The sequence below is a fragment of the Lithobates pipiens genome, unplaced genomic scaffold (assembly GCF_037356315.1).
Source record: "Lithobates pipiens isolate NorthernLeopardFrog02 unplaced genomic scaffold, aLitPip1_a1.2 Scaffold_8, whole genome shotgun sequence".
In the NCBI taxonomy this organism is placed as follows: domain Eukaryota; kingdom Metazoa; phylum Chordata; class Amphibia; order Anura; family Ranidae; genus Lithobates; species Lithobates pipiens.
Genome location: NW_027507903.1, coordinates 53,257,227 through 53,276,930, shown reverse-complemented (window position 1 = coordinate 53,276,930; position 19,704 = coordinate 53,257,227). Strand labels below are relative to the sequence as shown.

At 45.4% G+C, this 19,704-nt stretch overlaps 1 protein-coding gene across 1 annotated transcript in view; it reads right to left on the bottom strand.

The window, feature by feature from the left end:
• IQGAP1 (IQ motif containing GTPase activating protein 1) overlaps positions 1-18,729 on the bottom strand; it is a 275,070-nt gene extending 256,341 nt beyond the window's left edge. The window contains exon 1 of the mRNA XM_077473422.1: positions 18,491-18,729. Coding sequence (XP_077329548.1) covers positions 18,491-18,539 — 49 coding nt within the window. The 5' untranslated portion in view covers positions 18,540-18,729. The remainder of the gene's footprint in view (positions 1-18,490) is intronic.
• Between the last annotated feature and the right edge of the window lie 975 nt (positions 18,730-19,704).

The following is a 19,704-nucleotide window of genomic DNA, read 5'->3' as shown; positions in this document are numbered from 1 at the left end:
AATAAAAAAAAAAAAAAAAAAATCACACCCAATTTTTCCTGTGGTGCAGAGCGATGGCCTTTTCTCAGGTGCGGGGGCCCAACATATGATTCTGCACACAGGCCTACTGCTTTCAGAAAATGCCCCTGACCTGCGCTCATCATCATGTGACATCATGTGCATCCATTCCAGATGCTTGTATGTGACATCACATACATCCCATACAAGCACGTGGGCTGGATCAGCAGGGATCAGCAGGGATGAGTGTGCCAGGACAGATAGAGAGGTCTCATCTCTGCTTCCTTTCACCACTCTGCATATCATAGATAAGAGGGTACAGCAATGGGGAAAATGAGCAGGAGGGGGTTTAGAGATGGAACAGATGAGAAGGGTGTTCAGCAGTGGGAAAGAAGAGCAGGGGGGTTCAGTATTGGGGCAAAAAAGCAGGGAGGTAGAGCAGTGGGGCAGATGTGAAAGGAGGTGTATTGGTGGGGCAGGAGATCGGGGGAACAGAGGTGAGAAAGGTACATTGGTGGGGTAGATGTGCAGGGAGGTATAGTGATGGAGGAGATGGAAGAGATGAGAAGGGGGTTCAGTAGTGGAACAGAAAAGCAGGGGGGGTTACAGTGATGGGGCAGATGGGGGGGTGCAGAAGAGAAAGGAGGTCCATTGGTGGGACAGATGAGCAAGGGGTTACAGCGGTGGGGCAGAGGAGCAGGGGCAGATGTGCACAAGGCCACATTGGTGGAACACATGAGCAGGGGGTTACAGTGGTGGGGCAGAAGAGCAGAGGGAACAGAGGTGGGACAGATGTGCAGGAGGTACAGTCGTGGGCAGGTGAGAAAGGGGGTTACAGTGGTGGGACAGATGAGCTGGTAAGTTCAGTATAAGGACAGACGAAAAGATGGTTCAGATGTGCATGGAGGTACAGTGGTGGGGCAGATGAGAAAGGGGGAACATTGGTGCGGCAGATAAGCAGGGGTGGTACAGTGGTGTAGCAGATGTGCAGGATAATACAGGGATGAGACAGATGTGCAGTGGTGGAGCAGATGTGCCAGGGGTTACAGTGGTGGGGCAGATGTGCTGGGGGGGGGTCAGTGATCTGAGGTTTGAAGGTCCATAAATTGGGGCTCATCTGAGTTGTAGGAATTGGGGCTGATCTGAGGCGTGAGAGTGCAGGATGTTAATTTCTCGCTACTAAGGTCGTTTACAGCATTTACTTTATATAAAAAAATCATTTTCGTGATTGAGAGTGTGAAGTTGACATTTTTTTGTTATAAAATCGAGACGCTTAATTTTTTTGAAAACATTTTTCGGCACACTGTGCTTCATAGGTTGCCTACCCCTGACTCAGGGAGAGGAGACGGAGGAAATACATCACACAGCCTCCTCTGTTCCGTACGCCTTCCACACGTGTGCTGCAGACATCCAGAAAACAGAAAGCCCTCGCACTGCCTGAATGGGGGCCTCCGAGACAGTGACACATGGGAGCCGTGGACAGAAATATAGGCAGAGCTGTTTCCAACGTGTTGTAAAATGCAACCTCTGTGGTCATAATCCTGCCCCTGGCTACACCAACCAAGGTAACCAACTATCCTGAAGGGTAGTTTAGGCTTCACTGGCTGCATGCTTTTTCCTGCTCGTAACTTAGTGAAACCAGTATAAAAGGATGACAGCCCAAGCAGCTGTACCTCTAAACCCCCATTCACACATCAGCGCGAGCGTAGCCAGGCAATTCAGAGGCCTCTTTTGCATGACTTGTGGTTTAGGACCAGAACCATACTTATTGGGCTCCATAGGCTTTTAAATTAAAGAAGTCCAGCCTGAGCTTGTTTGGCTGGGCTTCTCCTATGGGTCACAGGAGTGCAATTTGTTTTACACTCCTGTGATTTTTTTTAGCGGAGAGCGGTCTGAAGTCATCTCTCTGCTGACGTCATTGCAGTCAGTCCAGGCACCACGTCATCCTGATTTAGGATGTCTGGATCTGCCAAGTGCCTGGACTGATGGCAGTCTCAGCCTCTCAGGGAGCCGCTGAGATGGCTGCTCCCCTCCCCAGCTCAGCACTCCAATGAGCATGAAGGAGCAGAGCAGGAGAGATGCTGATTGACAGGCAGCAGCTCTCCGCTCAGGGAGCTGAGAACCGAGACAATCGGCAGTATTCAGTGGCTCAGTTCTCAGTGAAGAGGACGTGGGGGACAGATGCAGCATCCACCTAGGTAAGTACGATTGTATACAAAAAAAAAAAAAAAAAAAAAACAACACCACACATACACACTACCCAAACATACTTCTCTTTTAAGTGGCGGAACAATGCACATAAACATGGACTTTTCAAGCATCCATTGGGCCACAGAAAGAGGATTCTGTCCCTAAGAAGCTCATGTGCTTTTACAAGCTTCATGCAACAAGTAACACAATGCTCAGGTGTGAACGGTCCCTTAAACAATAATTGGATTGTTCATCTTGAACAGTGTTGCGTTTGTATAATCGTGTGACAAAATGCTCAGGTGTGAATGGGAAACAATGTCATCAATGACGGTTTTCATGTTTCTATCCCAATGCTTCCTTTGGGCTAAGTTCACACTGATGCAGTGCGCCAGTACTGATCTTGTTTTCAGTGCGATTTTTAAGTGCAGTTGCAGTGCTTGGGAAGAAAACCTGCTGGAATCGTACGACAATAGGACAGGCAAGTCATTTGAAGGCGTTTCCACTGAAGTCTATGGACCACAGAAATGCATTGCATCAGACCAAAGAAGCAAAAGACTCCTTCCCAAAGTCTGATTGCAGCTGCACAGCATTTATGTAAACAGGCTCTATAGGAACCAAATGTTATTTCCTTTGTCATGCAATTCAGTGTGATCTGAAATTCACAATTGTGTGAACAAGGGCTTTAAGAGCTGTCTAGTATTCCTAAACAGACTCCTAACCACTTAAGGACAGAGTCCTCTGTCTGAGATGTGTTATTTACAAGTTAAAAACTTTTATTTTTTTGCTAGAAAATTACTTAGAACCCCCAAAACATAAAAAAAAATTTCTAACACCTTAGAGAATAAAATGGCGGTCGTTGCAATACTTTGTCACATTGCGCTTGTAAGACTGCTGCGCAAATACACTTTTTTGGAAAAAAAAAATACACCTTTTTGAATTAAAAAAATAAGACAACAGTAAAGTTAGCCATTTTTTTTATATTGTGAAAGATAATGTTACGCCAAGTAAATTGATACCCAACATGTCACGCTTCAAAATTGCGCCCGCTCGTGGAATGGCGACAAACGTTTACCCTTAAAGAGGGATTCCACTGGAAACAAAAATATTAAAAGCCAGCAGCTATAAATACTACAGCTGCTGACTTCTAATAGACACTCACCTGTCCCAGGGTCCAGTGATGTCGGCAGCCAAGACCGATCGATCGCTCGGCTCTCGGCTGCTGCCGCCGCCATTCTCGGTGAGGGAATCAGGAAGTGAAGCGTTGCAGCTTCACTTCCCGGTTCCCTACTGCGCATGTGCGAGTCACGCAGCACAATAGGAATGGTCCGCGCCGTCTCTGGGACCCGTGTGTGTCCCAGCAGACAGTGCGGCGGGACAGGAAACAGCATAAACTCCCGTGGGGGGGGGAGGAGGGTTCCGATGAGCGTAAGTTCCACTTTAGGGTGGATCCCCGCTTTAAAAATCTCCATAGGCGACGTTTAATAAAAAAATTCCACAGGTTGCAGGTTTTGAGTTACAGAGAAGGTCTAGAGCTAGGAATGATTGCTCACGCTCTACTGATCGTAGGGATACCTCACATGTGTGGTTTGAACACCGCTTTCATATGCAGGTGCAACTCATGTATGTGTTCGCTTCTGCACGCGAGCTCGGCGGAACGGGCACGCTTACATTTTTTTTTTCTTATTTATTTTACCTTTTATTTTTACACTGTTCTTTAACAAAAATAAATAAATATTGTGTCACTTTTTTCCCCTATTACAAGCAACGTAAACATCCTTTGAAATAGAAAAAAAAAAAAAAAAAAAAGCACAACAGGATCTCTTAAATATGAGAGCTGGGGTCAAAGAGACCTCAGATCTCATATTTACACTAAAATGCAATAAAAAAATAAAAAATAAATAAAAAAGGCCCTTTAAGAACTATGGAAGGAAGTGACGTTTTGACATCGCTTCCTCCCTGCAATGGTATGGAGACAGATGGGGGCCATCTTACCCTCACTCGTCTCTGTACCCAACCAACAGAAGGACCCGATCGCCTGCGTGCTGCTGAAGGCTCCGGTAAGAGGCAGAAGACACTGGAGTGAATCCGCCACATAGACCACTATTATCGGAAACCAGACCGCTGGCTGAAGAAGAAGAGGATACCGGGGTTATGGCAGCTAGCTGCTGCCATAACAAAGATATCCCTCTTCAAAGTTAGGCTGTATATTGGCATGCAGCAGTCCGGAAGTGGTTAAATGCATTGCAAGCCAATAACCTCTTGCTCTGATCCTCTACTACCACAGACAGAGAGATGTAAACTTGCAACAGCTGTGCAATGTCTATGGCGATCTGTACCATGCACAGCATTTCTCCACATTGATGTAGAAATTCTCAGCTTTAGCACAAATATTGCGCAATGCTTCGAGGGAAGCTCCAGCAAAACTTTTTGTTCCTGGTTTGGTTAAGGGAGGAAGGATTAGACCCCCTGCCAAGTTGTATTGCTATCCCCATCTACAGTAAAAGGTTATACCCCTCCTCAGTGCCATGTATCAGTACCAACTATCAGTGCCACCCATAGGTACCCATCAATGCAGCCTTTCAGTGCCCAGTGCCACCTACCAATGCCCATCGTCAGTGCCACCTCATCGGTGCCGCCTTATCAGTGCCCATCAGCGAAGGAGAAAAAAAACAAAACACTTAATTATAAAATGTTCTAACAGAAACAAAAAAAAAAAAAAAAAAAAAAAAAACTTTTCTTCAAAATTTTAGGTCTTTTTTATTTGTTTAGCAAAAAAAAATAAAAAATGCAGGAGGTGGTCAAATTCAAATACCACAAAAAGAAAGCTATTTGTGGGAACAAAATGATAAAAATTCTGGGGGGGTGCAAGTGCGATGTATTGATTTACTTAAAGCGGAGCTCCACCCTAAAGTGGAACTTCCACTCAGCGGATTCCTCCCCCCCCCCCCTCCGGTGTAATACAGGTATTTGCACCCACTTCCAGGCATAGCCAGCCGCAGAATAGTCACAGATGCCTGCCCCCTCCCCCACCCCCCCCATTCTACAGTTCCCAGAACACAACGGGGACCAGTGAAGATGTGCAGCGTGACTCGCGCATGTGGGAACCAGGCAGCGAAGCCACACCGCTTCACTTCCTGATTCCCTGACCGAGTATGGCGGCGGGGGAAGCCGATTGCTCATCATCTGCTGCCGAAATCACGGGCACCCTGGACAGGTAAGTGTCCATTTTTTAAGGTGGAGCTCCCCTTTAAGGAAGTTCAGATAAATCGCCAAAAGATGGAAACAATCCCTCCCCCCACTTTATCCAAAACTAACATTTTAAAGCTGAACTTTAGTAAAAAAAAAAAAAATTTTGAAATGGATATGGCACCAGGGACATGACTTACTTGTCTTACTTGCTTATCACAGAAATCTTCCCTCCCCAATGCTGGATACTCACAGCGGTGATCTTCCCGCAGTTTGGGGGTTAAGATCAGTGGTTGCGATTGAGAGGCACCCCCTTTCACAGAACTTGTATTCTTTTCTAGAATGCAAACCATTCTGTGATTGGAGGAGGTGGATCCCATCATTCATCCACCCCTCACACTTTAAAAGAACACTTTGCATTCTGGGAAAGAGCTTTAATAAATGGCTGGGAGTACCACCTTAAATTTGGAAAATGTCAGCCTACAGCCATTTTTTTTTTAAGGCAACATCAGAACAATGGATTCCAAAAAAGGACTGTTCCTAATTATGACCTTGTCCCCCAACTGAGAGATGAACATGTTGCTCATATGGGAACAAACTAAGAAAATCCTCTCCTGCCAGCAATGGATAATAAAGAACGGTGTGTAATCCTCTGCCAAGACCCTAAGAAATAGGACATCTTCCCGGCACGCTGCATCCGCAATATCCCATCCATACTATGAAATTGGCATTTTGTATACTTTTTAGAGCAAACTTATAACTGTACACACAAATAGTGCCAATAAATAAATAAATGCATATGGCTTTATTATAGCTCAAAAATTAATTTTATAGCCACAACAAACGCCGTATACAACCCCAATTCCCAAGAAGTTGGGACACTGTGTAAAATCTACATAAACACAGAATGAAATGATTTGCAAATCACATTATCCCATATTTTATTCACAATGAGACACGTTGCTACAATCAAATACAGAATGGCCTTATTCTTTTTTCCTTAAAAATTAAAAAATTCAGTTTAGGCTTTTGGTATGTTTTCTATTGTGAATAAAACATAGGATAATGTGATTTGCAAATCATTGCATTCTGTTTTTATGTAGATTTTACACAGCGTCCCAACTTTTTTGGAATTGGGTTATAAGCCAAACTGAATAATGTTAGAAAGTCAGAATGGAAGATACCACAGGGTTCAAGGGGATTGAAGTTTCTCTTTAACTGAATCTTTAAAGTGTTACTAAACCCAGGACCCTGCATTCACTATATCTGGTCTCCCACAGTGCACAGAACATGGAAATAAAATTATTTTAGTAAAAATAAACTGCTAAATATCTTTTCTCATCAGCAGTATATAGCAGTCTTATGACTTCTATCAATGTCTGGTTAAAGCTTGTAAGAGGAGTTTTCATTCTCATCTGACTGTCCTCTATAAGGCTGCAGGACCCCTGGCCCTCTGCCTGGTCAGTGCTGATTGGCCCTGTGCTGATCACATGCACTCTCCCAAGAAAAAATAAATAAAAACCGTCTAGCAATACACACCAAACTGAGCGTGTACAGAGTGACTCCAAAGGCTCGGTCTTATCAGGAGATGGTTTAGGGACATTGGAAGAAGGGGAGTATCAGAGAAGATAGAATTAGCCTTTTTACACAATGCAGAGGATTAACCCCTTAGGTTCCACGGTGAGTATAGCAAACATGCTTTACTGCATATACACACTGATTTTAGGGCCGGTTCACACTGGGGGCGATGCGAGGCGACACGACTTGCCTCGCCGCGACCTGAGCGGCGACTTGCAAATGACTTCTGTATAGAAGTCAATGCAAGTCGCCCCGAGGTCGCCCAAAAGTAGTACAGGAACCTTTTTTCTAAGACGGAGCGACTCGAGTCGCTCCTCTTAGAACGGTTCCATTGTACAGAACGGGGGCGACTTGTCAGGTCGCGGCACGGCAAGTCGTGTCGCCTCGTGTCGCCCCCTGTGTGAACCGGCCCTTACTGTTGTGGGTTTACTAACACTTTAATGGTCAGTTGAGGCATAAATCAGCATTCTTCCATCATCCTGAAATGTGTACCAAAACTCATACTAATGGCAAGTAGATGGCACAGCTTTGGAAAAACACATGGAGCTTCTGCTGACCAACATCAACTAATTGGGAAATATGGGATTCCAGTCAACTAAAGAATACAGTCCCTTTCAATACATGGTGGGTGATTGAAGAAAATGGTTTGGATATACTTTTCAGGAAAATTCAACAAAAAAAATCATAATATATTGCAGTCAACCAGCTATTACCTGTGATGGCTGCATTTTACTTATTTTTCAGGCTGAAACATTTTCAGCAAGTGCAGAACTTCCTGCAGGATAAAAAGACAACAGGGACAATCGTACCTTTCTTTTGTAAACTACTAATCACATCAATTAACCATGCAGGGGAATTGAGATGTTTAAGAACAGCCTGTGTGACAACTAAGATCCCCTCCATTAGCGTTGCCCCGATACTAGTATCAGTGGCAATAATGTACTTGTGCAAATGCACTGATACCTGAAGCCGATACTTTCAGACTCGGCTATTTGAGTGGGTTTCCCTTATGTTAAAGTCTGGTAATTGGAGTTGTCAAAAAACAAAAAACAGCCGGTGTCATGTCAAATAGTGTCCCCCATCGGATAGTGTCCGCTGTGTACTGCGCATGTGCAGTACACAGGACAAGCAAATTCTGAAAATATCCAAAGATGAACGGCGCCTGCGCCGTGAGTCCAGGTTCAAGCCCCACCATCCCAGTGGACATAGAGTTAGAATGAAAAGAGCCGAGTGAAACGCGGCCGTGCCCGAAGCGTGGCGAGCGAAGCGAGCCCTCTAATATGTGCAGCCCTATGTCCACTTGGATGGTGGGGCTTGTACCTGGACTCATGGCGCAGTTCATCTTCGGAGATTTTCCGAATCTCCTTCTGCTCCGTACTGTGCAAGCGCTGCGCCTGTGCAGTTTAGAGCAGACACTTTTCGATAGGCGGACTGTATCTGTCAGAACACCGGCAATGTTTATTACCAACATTGCTCAGCTCTGAAACACTAAAATAAAAAGGAACATTGTTTCTTTTTGTATATTTCTATTTCTTCATCTGCAGATCAAAGGTATCTGTTTAACCCCTTAATAACCCTTAATTTACTCTAAACCAGCCTTAAAGCGGGAGTCCGCCGGGACTCCGCGTTTTTTTTTTTTTTTTTAAAAGCCAGCAGCTACAAATACTGCAGCTGCTGACTTTTAAAATAATGACACCTGTCCAGCGCGCCCGCGATGTCGGCACCCAAAGCCGATCTCTCGATCGTCTCTCAGGTGCTGCTGCCGCCGCCATCTTGGGTATGGGAATCAGGAAATGGAGCCTTTCGGCTTCATTTCCCGGTTCCCTACTGCGCATGCGCGAGTCGCGCTGCGCAATAAGGATGGACCCGCTGCCTCTGGGATCTGTGTGTTTCCCAGCAGGCAGCGGGGCACTTTCGGAAAGGGGCGTAATCTACGCCCCTTTCCGCAGAGAGCTATCCCGGAAGTGGGTGCAGATACCTGTACTGTACAGGTATCTGAACCCCCCTCCCCCCTGAAAGGTGCCAATTGTGGCGCCGGAGGGGGGGGGAGGGTTCCAATGAGCGGAAGGTCCACTTTAGGGTGGACCTCCGCTTTAATCAACTCCCTATTATCCTCCATTTAATTATTATTTTAACCTGCTTTTTTTTTGTTCACGTCTATTTTATAAAAACGATAAACAATTAAAACCTTTGTTTGCTTTGTTAATGAATATTTTAATATTTCACATTGAAAAGGGCAAATTGAAAAATAAAAATCAATTTAGTTTGTAAATAACTTTTCAACGCTTTGTACCATTGCTGACAGCTGAAGATAAAACAAAACAGTTGCAGCAGGTATCCATAGATACAGTGGGGAATTGAGCATAGCCACAAAGGGATGGGAAATGCGATTTGCAGGAGCACCTGGTAAAAATAAAAAAATGGATAAAGCCTATAAAATGAAAACGAATGCAGCCACCACATCTAGCAAACTGCATTTTTTTTTCTATTTAGATACCCTTTCAGACCCCCATGCTATAACGCAAGCCTGTGATATGAATAGTAAAGTACAGAATGCAATGACCTGTGATACTTAAAGTGGAATTCCAGGGCTGTTTTTTTTTTTTTTTATTATTACCCTTTCCTCCTTTGTACTGCAAGGATTTCACGTCCATTCCACAGAGTTCCACTTTAATGCAGTAAGGCATACAATAATTGCAATCTGGTGACCAGGCCTAGAAGCCGAATTTACAAGCAAATATTCAGTAAGATACACCTCGCAGTAAACTAGAATTTAAAGGTCCTAGAATATGTTGCGGTCATCATTTACAACCAAGAATCTCTGTGGATTTTATAGCATGCGTATAGTAAATATAAACGACACATACATATAATAAAGACCATTTTTTGAAGACTTGCAGAAAGGCTGTACTGGATATAACAGGTTGCTACAAAGAACAAGAATATTGTTGTAAAGATAAAAAAATGTCAAGGCAAAGTTACAGCCAACAAGCTTTGCTGGAAGCCATTTTGCAGAGTGAATTATTGGAACCATGCCTAGAGATCCAAGGTACCAATGACTTTACACCCGGCTTTTCTGAAAGGCTTTAAAGCTATGGCTTTATTCTTCTAGAGCAGGGTTTCTCAGCCAGGGTTCCGTGGAACCCTTGGATTCCTCCAAATGTTGCTAGGGGTTTTTCATGTTTTTCAAACGCGTGGGTGCATTTCTGGCACACCAAGCATTTGGGCATGATTCAAATTCATGGTCCAAAATTGTTATTTTTTTTCTAGCCATTGAAATGAACGCTCAAGCGCTAAATGTCCCTCGCTTGGCAGTGCCACAATTCACCATGCATTTTTTTTTCAACTAATGCAAGACATTCTCTGATTAGATGAGGTAGGGATCATAACAGGACATCCCTTTCTTTCCACCATGTCCAGCCAAAGAACACCTTGCATTCACTGAAATACAAATACAAGGCATACCAGTTAGGTAGTGCCGAGCGAGCAAACCGGTGTGGCCAGCGTGCAGCGGGGCAGCCATTCAGCACAAGACAATCAGAAGAAGGACAGAAGATGGCAGCAATGACTGTGGTTGTGCCAACTACTACAGTAATAGTCAGCTTCCCCAGTGAGCCATCAGGGGTGAGAGATGGATACATTGTGCCTAGCTGGCAACTAAGCAATACAAATCATACCTGAAGTTCAGCTTTAAAGCCTCAATACACACCAAGCTGAGCATGTGCAGAGTGCCTCCAAGGCTCTGTACTATCAGGAGATTGATTGGGGACAGTAAAAGAATGGGAGGATCAGAGAAGACAGGATCAAACTGTCTTTTTACACAATGCAGGCGATTAACCCCTTGGGTTCCACAGTGAGCGTAGCATGCTTTACTGCATATACACACCGATTTTACTGTCGTAACACTATTAGTTGAGCTCCCTCTCAATCCAGCGATATGCAGGAGAGCTGAGTGTCTTCCAGGTCTCTCATTCCTCATTGGCAGAGACTCCTGCTACTGTCAGTGAGCGAAAGAGGAGTGGGGGTTGGGGCAGAGCCGTGACTCTATGTGTCTTCTGGACACCCAGAGCTGGGCTTGAGAGCAAGCACGCACCAGTGCTCTTAGAGCAAGCGGCTTGCTATTAGGGGCACAGGCTGCCAACAGGGGACCCAATGGTTTTGCACAGAGCAAGTATTGCATATTTGCTATTTAACCACTTCCCACCCGGCCAATGGACATATACGGCCGGGTGGGAGCTCTTTACTTCTGAGAGGACATTCAGGAACGTCCTTCAGAAGGAGGGGGATCGCCTGCGCAGCGGTGCGATCCCGATGTGCTCATGTCACCCGGACACGGCGCATCTCGGATCGGCAGGAGGGCTCTGTGATTGGCCCTCCTGATCACATGACGGCCATGTCCAATCACGGCCGTCATGTGATGTAAACAAACAGCCAGTTGCTAGGCAATTGGCTGGCTCCTCCTCTCCTCACACAGAAGTCATCGCTGAGGAGAGGAGAGCAGATCGCTGCAGCCGGCTGATGATCAATGAGTATGAGCTGTTTTTTACAGCTTTTTACTCACTGATCACCAGCCTTGTGTAAACACACAACACACCACACAGTATAAACACAATGTCCCCAAAACACACGTCCCCAATAATAAAAACATGTCCCCCACATATGGGGGCAGATAATCATTGGGACATGTGATTTTAGTGGGACATATGTACATGATAATTTGCGTACATATGTCCGTGATCACACAAACCAATTATTATACACTTAACCAGATTTTTTTTTACCAAAGACATGTAGCAGAATACATTTTGGCTTAAATTTATGACAAAATTAGATTTTATTGGATTTCTTTTAAAATAGAAAGAAGAAATTATTGTTTTTTTTCCAAATTTCCGCTCTTTTTTCGCTTGTATCACAAAAAATAAAAAACGGAGTCGTTAATAAATAACACCAAAATAAAGCTCCATTTGTGCAAACAAAATGATAACAATTTAATTTGGGTACAGTGTAGCATGACCGCGCAATTGTCATTGAAAGTGCGAGAGCGATGAAAGCTGAAAATTGGGCTGGGAAGGAAGGGGGCGAAAGTGCCCTGTATTGTAGTGGTTAAAAAACAAACACATATGCGAATTGGATGTAGCTTTCCCCGCAGCCAATTTGCATGACAGGAGTGTGTGACCGGCTCTCAATGAAGCTGGTTCCCACAGCTCTGGGGAGGCCACGGTCCGCACTTAAAAAGGGTCCAGTGCATCTCTGGTTCCGATTCAGGTGCAAATTCAGGAAAAATTAATTTGGGCCCCATTCACAACTGAACAGGGATGCCCTAGACCCCATGCTGTGAACAGTGGCCGCAGCATATGTGAACGGAGCCTAAGGCTACTTTCACACTGGGGCAGGCAGGCACCGGCAGTAAAGTGGTGCTATATTTTGTTTTGGGGACGGTTTTAACCCCCCACTAGTGGCCGAAAAAAAAGGTTAAAACTGCCGGCATATCGCTGCTGCAGCGGCGTTATGCCAGCGATTTAACGGCGCTGCCCCATTGTTTTCAAAGGGAAGGGGGCACTCCAAACATGCGGCTTACAGGACTTTTTTGACCGTCCTGCAAGTGCAACGCTCCAGTGTAAAAGCCCTCGGGCCTTCACACTGAAGACACAGGAGCGGCGCTATACAGACACTATACAGGCACTATATTTAGCGCTGTAGTGCCTGTAAGGCGCCTCAGTGTGAAAGTAGTCTTAATGTTACTTTAGGACTTCCATCATTATTATAAGATGGCTTCTTATAATTCAAAATATTCTGCTCCAAAACCACATAGATCACATCCTCCACATTAAACTGAGCAGTGATTGTCAGTGCAGAGATATGTGGTGGAGGAGCGAGTAACATTGTGGCACACACCTCGTTCTGCTCACTCCTCCACCACAGTCTGGGTGTAACCTAAACCATGTGTTTCAACATCTTCCCAGCAGATGTGAAGGCTGCAAGTTTCCAGAGCAATCTCATTGCCCAACACCAAATATTTTATTACCGGCAGGAAAGGAGAGCGGGAGTCTTAATAGTGCAGGGACAGGCTAGGACAAGTGTAGTCAGGCCTCAAGGCTCCCAGACTAGATACAGGACTGAACTGGTAAACAGCTTTCCCGACCTCAAAGACATAACCAAATTTTATTTGAAAGAGAAGTCCATGTTTTAGACCAAGTTTTATGTTCTATCCATGTTTAGGGTGTTACTTGAAATATGGCCAGTGTACATAGCGCCGCCCCCTCCACCACTTACAATTAGAATTTTGCCGCAGCTCCGCCCATACAACTGCGTTATTCAATCACAGAGAGAATGAGGTAAAAAAAAAAAAAAAAAACTACAAGCCCCATCTTCCACCGTGGCAGAGGAATTGTAGTTCTCAATGGAGCCCAAGTGTGATGACATCACTGCACTTGTAGTCCACTGATACTTCCTCCAGATCTGTACCTCTGATGCCTGGAGCCAGTAAGAGGGACACGCAGTTATATAGCTCTGCGATTGGCTGAACAGTGCTGAAGTCATCTGGAGTCTGTCCTACCAGCTCCCAATTGTTGGTACTTGATTGTGAGCTATCCGTGACAGCTCGGTCACAATTCTGGGAACTGAAAATGTCAGATGGGCTCTTTCAATTCCACTTCAACACTTGTTACATTTAATATAGTATACATTTGTAAAAAAACAAAACAAAACAAAAAAAAAAAAAAAAAAAAACAGTAACAAGCGTCTGGCACTTTCCCATTCTAGGACACATCCTGTGTATATATAACTCATAAACACAGTTCGGCCTAGTCGATGGACATACTATAGCAGCATTCCTATACTACAGTCACATGTAATCCTTCAGACAAAATGTCAATACTTGAGCCAAAATATCATCACTCAGAGGCAGACAGTACAGATATTATTATGCTTTGAACAGATGTCTTATTTCAGATAAGTGCTAAATCTGGCCACAGATATGAAGAGCTTCACAGATTATAAAATCAAAAAATCCTCCTAATAATCGCCATGTGCTTGATTTACCTCAACTCCTCCACCATCTTTGTATGGCAGTTCATTCAATTTATTTGTAGTCATTGCAGAGAAATACACTGACCACTAATACGGCCTCTGGGGCCATAAGGTGCAAAATCCAGGTCTTTTTCCTCCACTCAGGGGCCACAGGCGTATCAATGACTGTACACAGGTATACACTGGTAACCCCCCTCCCCCCCACACCGGAACGACTTGTGATGAGATTTCACAGGTCAGCAATAGCACTGTTCAAATCGGAGCAACACCAACTTTAAGGTGCCACATCGATTAAAAAAAAAATAAAAAAAAAAGTAGATCCTGCACTATATTTGGTGATTTCAACCTCTCCACTCCCCAAAAAACTGCATTGCCGGGTTGAAATCGTGTGTGTTCAGCTGAACGAGCGCAATTTCTAACTCGCAGCAATGTGAACGAGGGCTAAAAGCCAGTTCACACCTGTACATTCCTGTGCGATTCACATGCAGTTTTGTCCGATTCAATTTCAACCCATTCATTTTGAATGGGCTAAAAATTGCAACGCACCAAAAGTAGAGCATGCACTAGATTGGGAAAAAAAATAAAAATCACTGCAACTGCATCCCATGGTACTTCTGTAGCATGTGATCCGTGTTTGGGGTGTCATTAACTTAATACTGACACCCGCTGCAGATCACAACTGCAGTGCGTTTTGAGCAGGGCACAAAAAGCGAGATTCCCGCACCACATTCTGGTATGAACCGGCTCTGAACACCTATGCATACGGATGCATGAATGCAGTCTGTATCCAGGGTCATTTGCATGCATGCGTTTCTGCAAGTATTGATATAAGTTTGTGTATAGCCATTGATTTCTATAAGCAGCTATATACATCACCTGTGGCTCCTGGGTGCATAAATACACCTGAATTATTGATCTTTACTACCAATCGCACCAGAAACCAGGAATTTTTCATATGAACTTTATTACAGCTCTACATTGATGGATAATAACCGATCATCCTCAATTACAGCCTTGAGCACCGCAATGAGTAGTAGATGGGCTCTGCCACACACATGGCCCACTTTAGGGCTCCTTTACACAAGATGCAGTTGAACGTGTTTTTAAACGCAGTATAAATGCACGAGCAAGAAAAATGTAGGCATTTCAATGAGCCTAGTTTACACCATTGCGGTTCATCTGCGTTTAAAGAGTACAGCATGCTGCATTTATTTTAAACAAACATACCAGAACACAGTAAAACAAGAAAATATAAATAAATTATACTTTAAAAGCGCACACTACAAACGCATAACACTTGCGCAACTGCACACTGAGCGTGCAAACAAGCCTTTAGGCTGGGTTCCAATATATGTAAATTGGATGCGTTTTTACCCACATCCGATGCGCATGACATGTGAATGTGACCGGCTTTTATATGGAGCCAGTTCACATATGTCCAGGACGGCTGCGGTGCAGTTTGAAAAAGGATCCTGTGCATTTTTGGGTCTGCTTTAGATGCTAATTCATTGGAAAAATTCACCCCTGAACCGGTGAACAGAAACGCACCAGACTCCAGACTGCAAACCGCAGCCAGAAATGTGTGAACCCAGCCTTAAGGGACAGATCACCTTCACAATAAAATTCCCCATACATTCCAAATCACCTGTAGGCTGTGTGTGGCCTTTCCCAAGCCTGTCTGAAAAACTCCTAGGTAGGCAACCCTCTCCCTCACCTAGATGGCAGGACGCAGTGCATGCTGGGCGGAAACAACCCCCGGTTTCTAAGAAGCAAGTGCTCGGGCTCATTCAAATTCTCTGCATGAGCATTGCGCTCTCTCCCTTTGGCGCGCAACGCACAGATTTCAAATGAGCCAGTACACCTTCCTGTGAAGCTGGGGGCACACACCCAACATCTACCATGTCCTGCTATATAGGCAGGGTGAGGGCAGGGGGGTACCTACCTAGGAGTTTTTTGGACAGGCAGCAGTATACTCTGCATGTTGCAAACATAATGATGACAGATTAAAAAAAGGGGAAACGCCATTTCCAGGTACAGGAAGCGTGCACACTTATCTATAGGGTACATGCTTATCTATAGGGTAAGTCTTTGCAAGAGGAACATAAAAGGAATCCCCTGCTGACCACCTAAAACTTGCAAAGCTCAAGCTTATTATAAAAAAAACAGTGAATGCAGATTAGCGCCCTTTTTGCCTTTATAATCCAACAATGAAGACAATAGCGGGGAGGGTCCTAAATCATACTATAGAGAGTCATTGCCTCCTAAGGCAAGCTATATACTATACAATCTCCTTTATATTTATCAAAACGAGGTAATATGAGGACACACCCAAACAATCCATTCCATTTGCATCCAATCAGAAAGGCCCTTGCATTACATAGCGATTGGTAGATAAGGATTAGGGATCAACTCAAGCATGTTCAGATGTTAAGCCTCATACACACTATTGGATTTTTGTCCTCAGATTTACCAAAACCATGTAATATGAGGTCAAACCTTAAGTCTGGGTTCACACTATAGAGCGCTGCAGATCGCACAGGAGCGCTGTGCGTCCCTGTTCCCTGTTTCAGGGGCGAATCAGGGCTGATTCTATGCCTGAATTCGGCCCTGAAATGGAGCCAAAGAGGCACAGCGTTTATGTGCAGTGCACTCCGCAGCCGCCCCGGAGGTATGTGAACCGGCTCCATAGGGAGCCAGTCACATTCTCCTGCTATGCGAATTAGATGCGGGGAAACGCACATCTAATTCTCATAGGTGTGAATGGGGGCTCAGATTTTCAATTTGTATGCAATCAGGCACTACATGGTTTTGGTAAATCTGAAGACAAAAATCTGCAGAAAATCTAATATTGTGTATGGGGCCCTAGTCCAAACCTACATGAGCAATCCCACCAGGAAGCAGTGCAGCTGCACATGTACAAAGGGGTGGGACTGTGCATGACATCATTGACCTTATATGGCCATGTGGCCAGTGTCATTAACCTAATGTGGCCATATAAGGTCAACTATATCATGAGAATCCCCCTCCCCTTTGTGCAGCTGCAGGGTGGGAAATTCCCTGGCCATAGATGATTGGGCAGCAATAACAATTTCTAGTAAGGATGAGCTCCGGCGTGTTCGCACAGGCCACGTGCAGAGCCCGCCAGGAAGCCGGCACAGCGCTAATCACAGGCAGTGAGACATTTCCCGATCTCTGTGGCCGCGCATCAAGACAACGTCTCACTGCCTGTGATTAGCGCAGCGCCAACTTCCTGGCGAGATCTGCGAATATGCCGGAGCTCATCTTTAGTTCCTAGTACAAACCCACGAGTAATCCAACTAGAAAGCTGTCACCTGTTCTGAGCCAATCATAAATATCTGAGCCGTTCCCTACTACTAATATATATATATATATATATATATATATATACACATACACACACACACCCTTTGCATTTGTGCAGCTGAAGGGAATGCCTTGACCACTTACAGGCCCAGTGACAGGTTTCTGGCAGGATCCCCTCAGGTGGGCTCAGACTAGGATCTGGACAGGGATGAGCTTGGGTATGGATTGGACCCATAGAGGACATGTCACCGCTACCCAATCAACTATGGCCAGGGCATTCCCCGCCCCACAGCTGCATGTACATAAAGGGGCGGGGCTTCTCATGACATGATTGCCCTGATATGGTCACATCAGGTCAATGTCATTGACCACATGGCCATAGTAAGTTAATGTCATGTGCATCTCCGCCCCTTTGTGTACATGCAGCTTTGGGGTGAGCCATAGCCGAGTGATCAAAAATGACTGCTTCTTTCCTGGGATTGGCCCAAACCCAAGCTCATCCATATTAGGGGTGAGCTCAGGTGTGCCCTGATCCTAGTCTGAACCCACCTGAATGACCCCACCAGGAAGCTTTCACTGCGCTGAGCCCCGCCCCTTCGTGTACATGCAGCTGCAGAGTTGGGCACGGTTGATTGGGCGGCAGTGCCAACTTCTATCCATCCAGGTTCAGTCCAAACCGAAGTTCATCCCCATCATCTACGTGGTGCCAGGCCCTGCCTGGATCTAATGCAATGGACTGTTTAGGTGTGCCGCCATATGGCATCGTTGTTGGAGATTGTACAATCAGATTGTATAGTATATGGTCAGCTCACCTGGTGACAGCGCCCCGTCACATTACTAAGGAAATGATGCAGCTAATGGCCAGCATACCATGGACTCCATACAATGGACAGGTTTAGGAGGATGAGTGTCAATCTGGTGGAACACAAGTCCCAGCACCCCCTGCTCAGAGGAGCCCCCAGACCTGTCCTCAGATCATCACATGGAAAGTTTTCCAACAAGTTGTCATGTGTGGTCCTAGGAGTGCAGACCCCCCTCCCCTCCCCCTACACACGTATACAGGTCAGCACTGACACCCCCAACACACACCCAGGACGGCTCCGTGGCAGGAAGATCAGCCCTGGGGGGAGATCACACCCCATCCCCCCCGACATACAACGCCACTGCACAGGGCAGCTCCACTTACAGCCATAGTGAGGGCGGAGCAGCCCGTCCACATCATCCGAGGAGGACATGGTGACTTCTTGCGGTCCGATCGTCTCCGGTTGTGTTCCGCCCGGAGGAGGGAAAGTGAGAGCGAGGAGCGGAGAGGAGACCGAGCGCCGAGAGGAGAGCAGGGTGTGCCGGCCCGCCCCCTCCCCGTCCTCCGCCCAATAGGAGAGCAGACACACTGATACAATGTATACACTTCACTTCCACTCTGATCTCCTGTACCGACCTGTATATACGTCCTCCTATATACACATCCCCCTATATACTATACACCGTCCTGTCCAGACATCCCTCCATACACACACCAAAACTTCACAAACTGGGCGGGGCTACAACGTGGAGGTGCTAACTTGTAACCAATCAGGTTCTAGCTAGAAATACTTGGGGGGACACACCTTCTTACTCCCCCCCCATATGTCAGCCACACTTTACCCAAAAGAAGATCTAAATTAGATCATCTAATACCAAGCTTTTTACCAAGCTTTTGGGGTTTTTTAGTCTATTTATAGAGTAGATGAGAATTTATCATCCTCTTTGCAGTCTCGGCACCAAAGGGATTGAAAATCCGGAGAAACCAAAAATGGAAAGGAGTAATGCCCCGTACACACGGTCGGACTTTCCAATGGAAAATGTGCAACCGGATCGTGTTGTCAGAAAGTCCAATCGTGTGTGGGCTCCATCTGACTTTTTCAATCGGAATTTCCAACACAAAGTTTGAGAGCAGGATCTAAAATTTTTCAACAAAATCCGATCGTTTAAATTCCGATCGCGTGTAGACAATTCCGACGGACAAAGTGCCATGCATGCTCAGAATAAATTACAAGATGAAAGCTTTTGGCTACTGGCCTCTTTATAGTCCCGTCATCTGTGTTCTACGCCACCGCGTTGTGAACGATCAGATTTTCCGACAACTTTGTGCGACCGTGTGTATGCAAGACAAGTTTGGGTCAAAATCTGTCGGAAAAAAATCAGACGGATTTTGTCATCGGATTGTCCGACCGTGTGTACAGGGCATAAGGGCTCGTTCACACTAGGCGTTCTCTGAAGAGCGATCCACATTCAGAGCATTTGAAGAGTACCTAGGGCACTTTGTTTTAGAAGACACCCACTTCCACCCCTGGCCCGACCTCGTCGTTTGGAATCATTTTCAGGTCTCAAGCCGTGGTGTCACTGGGATTGGCATCATCC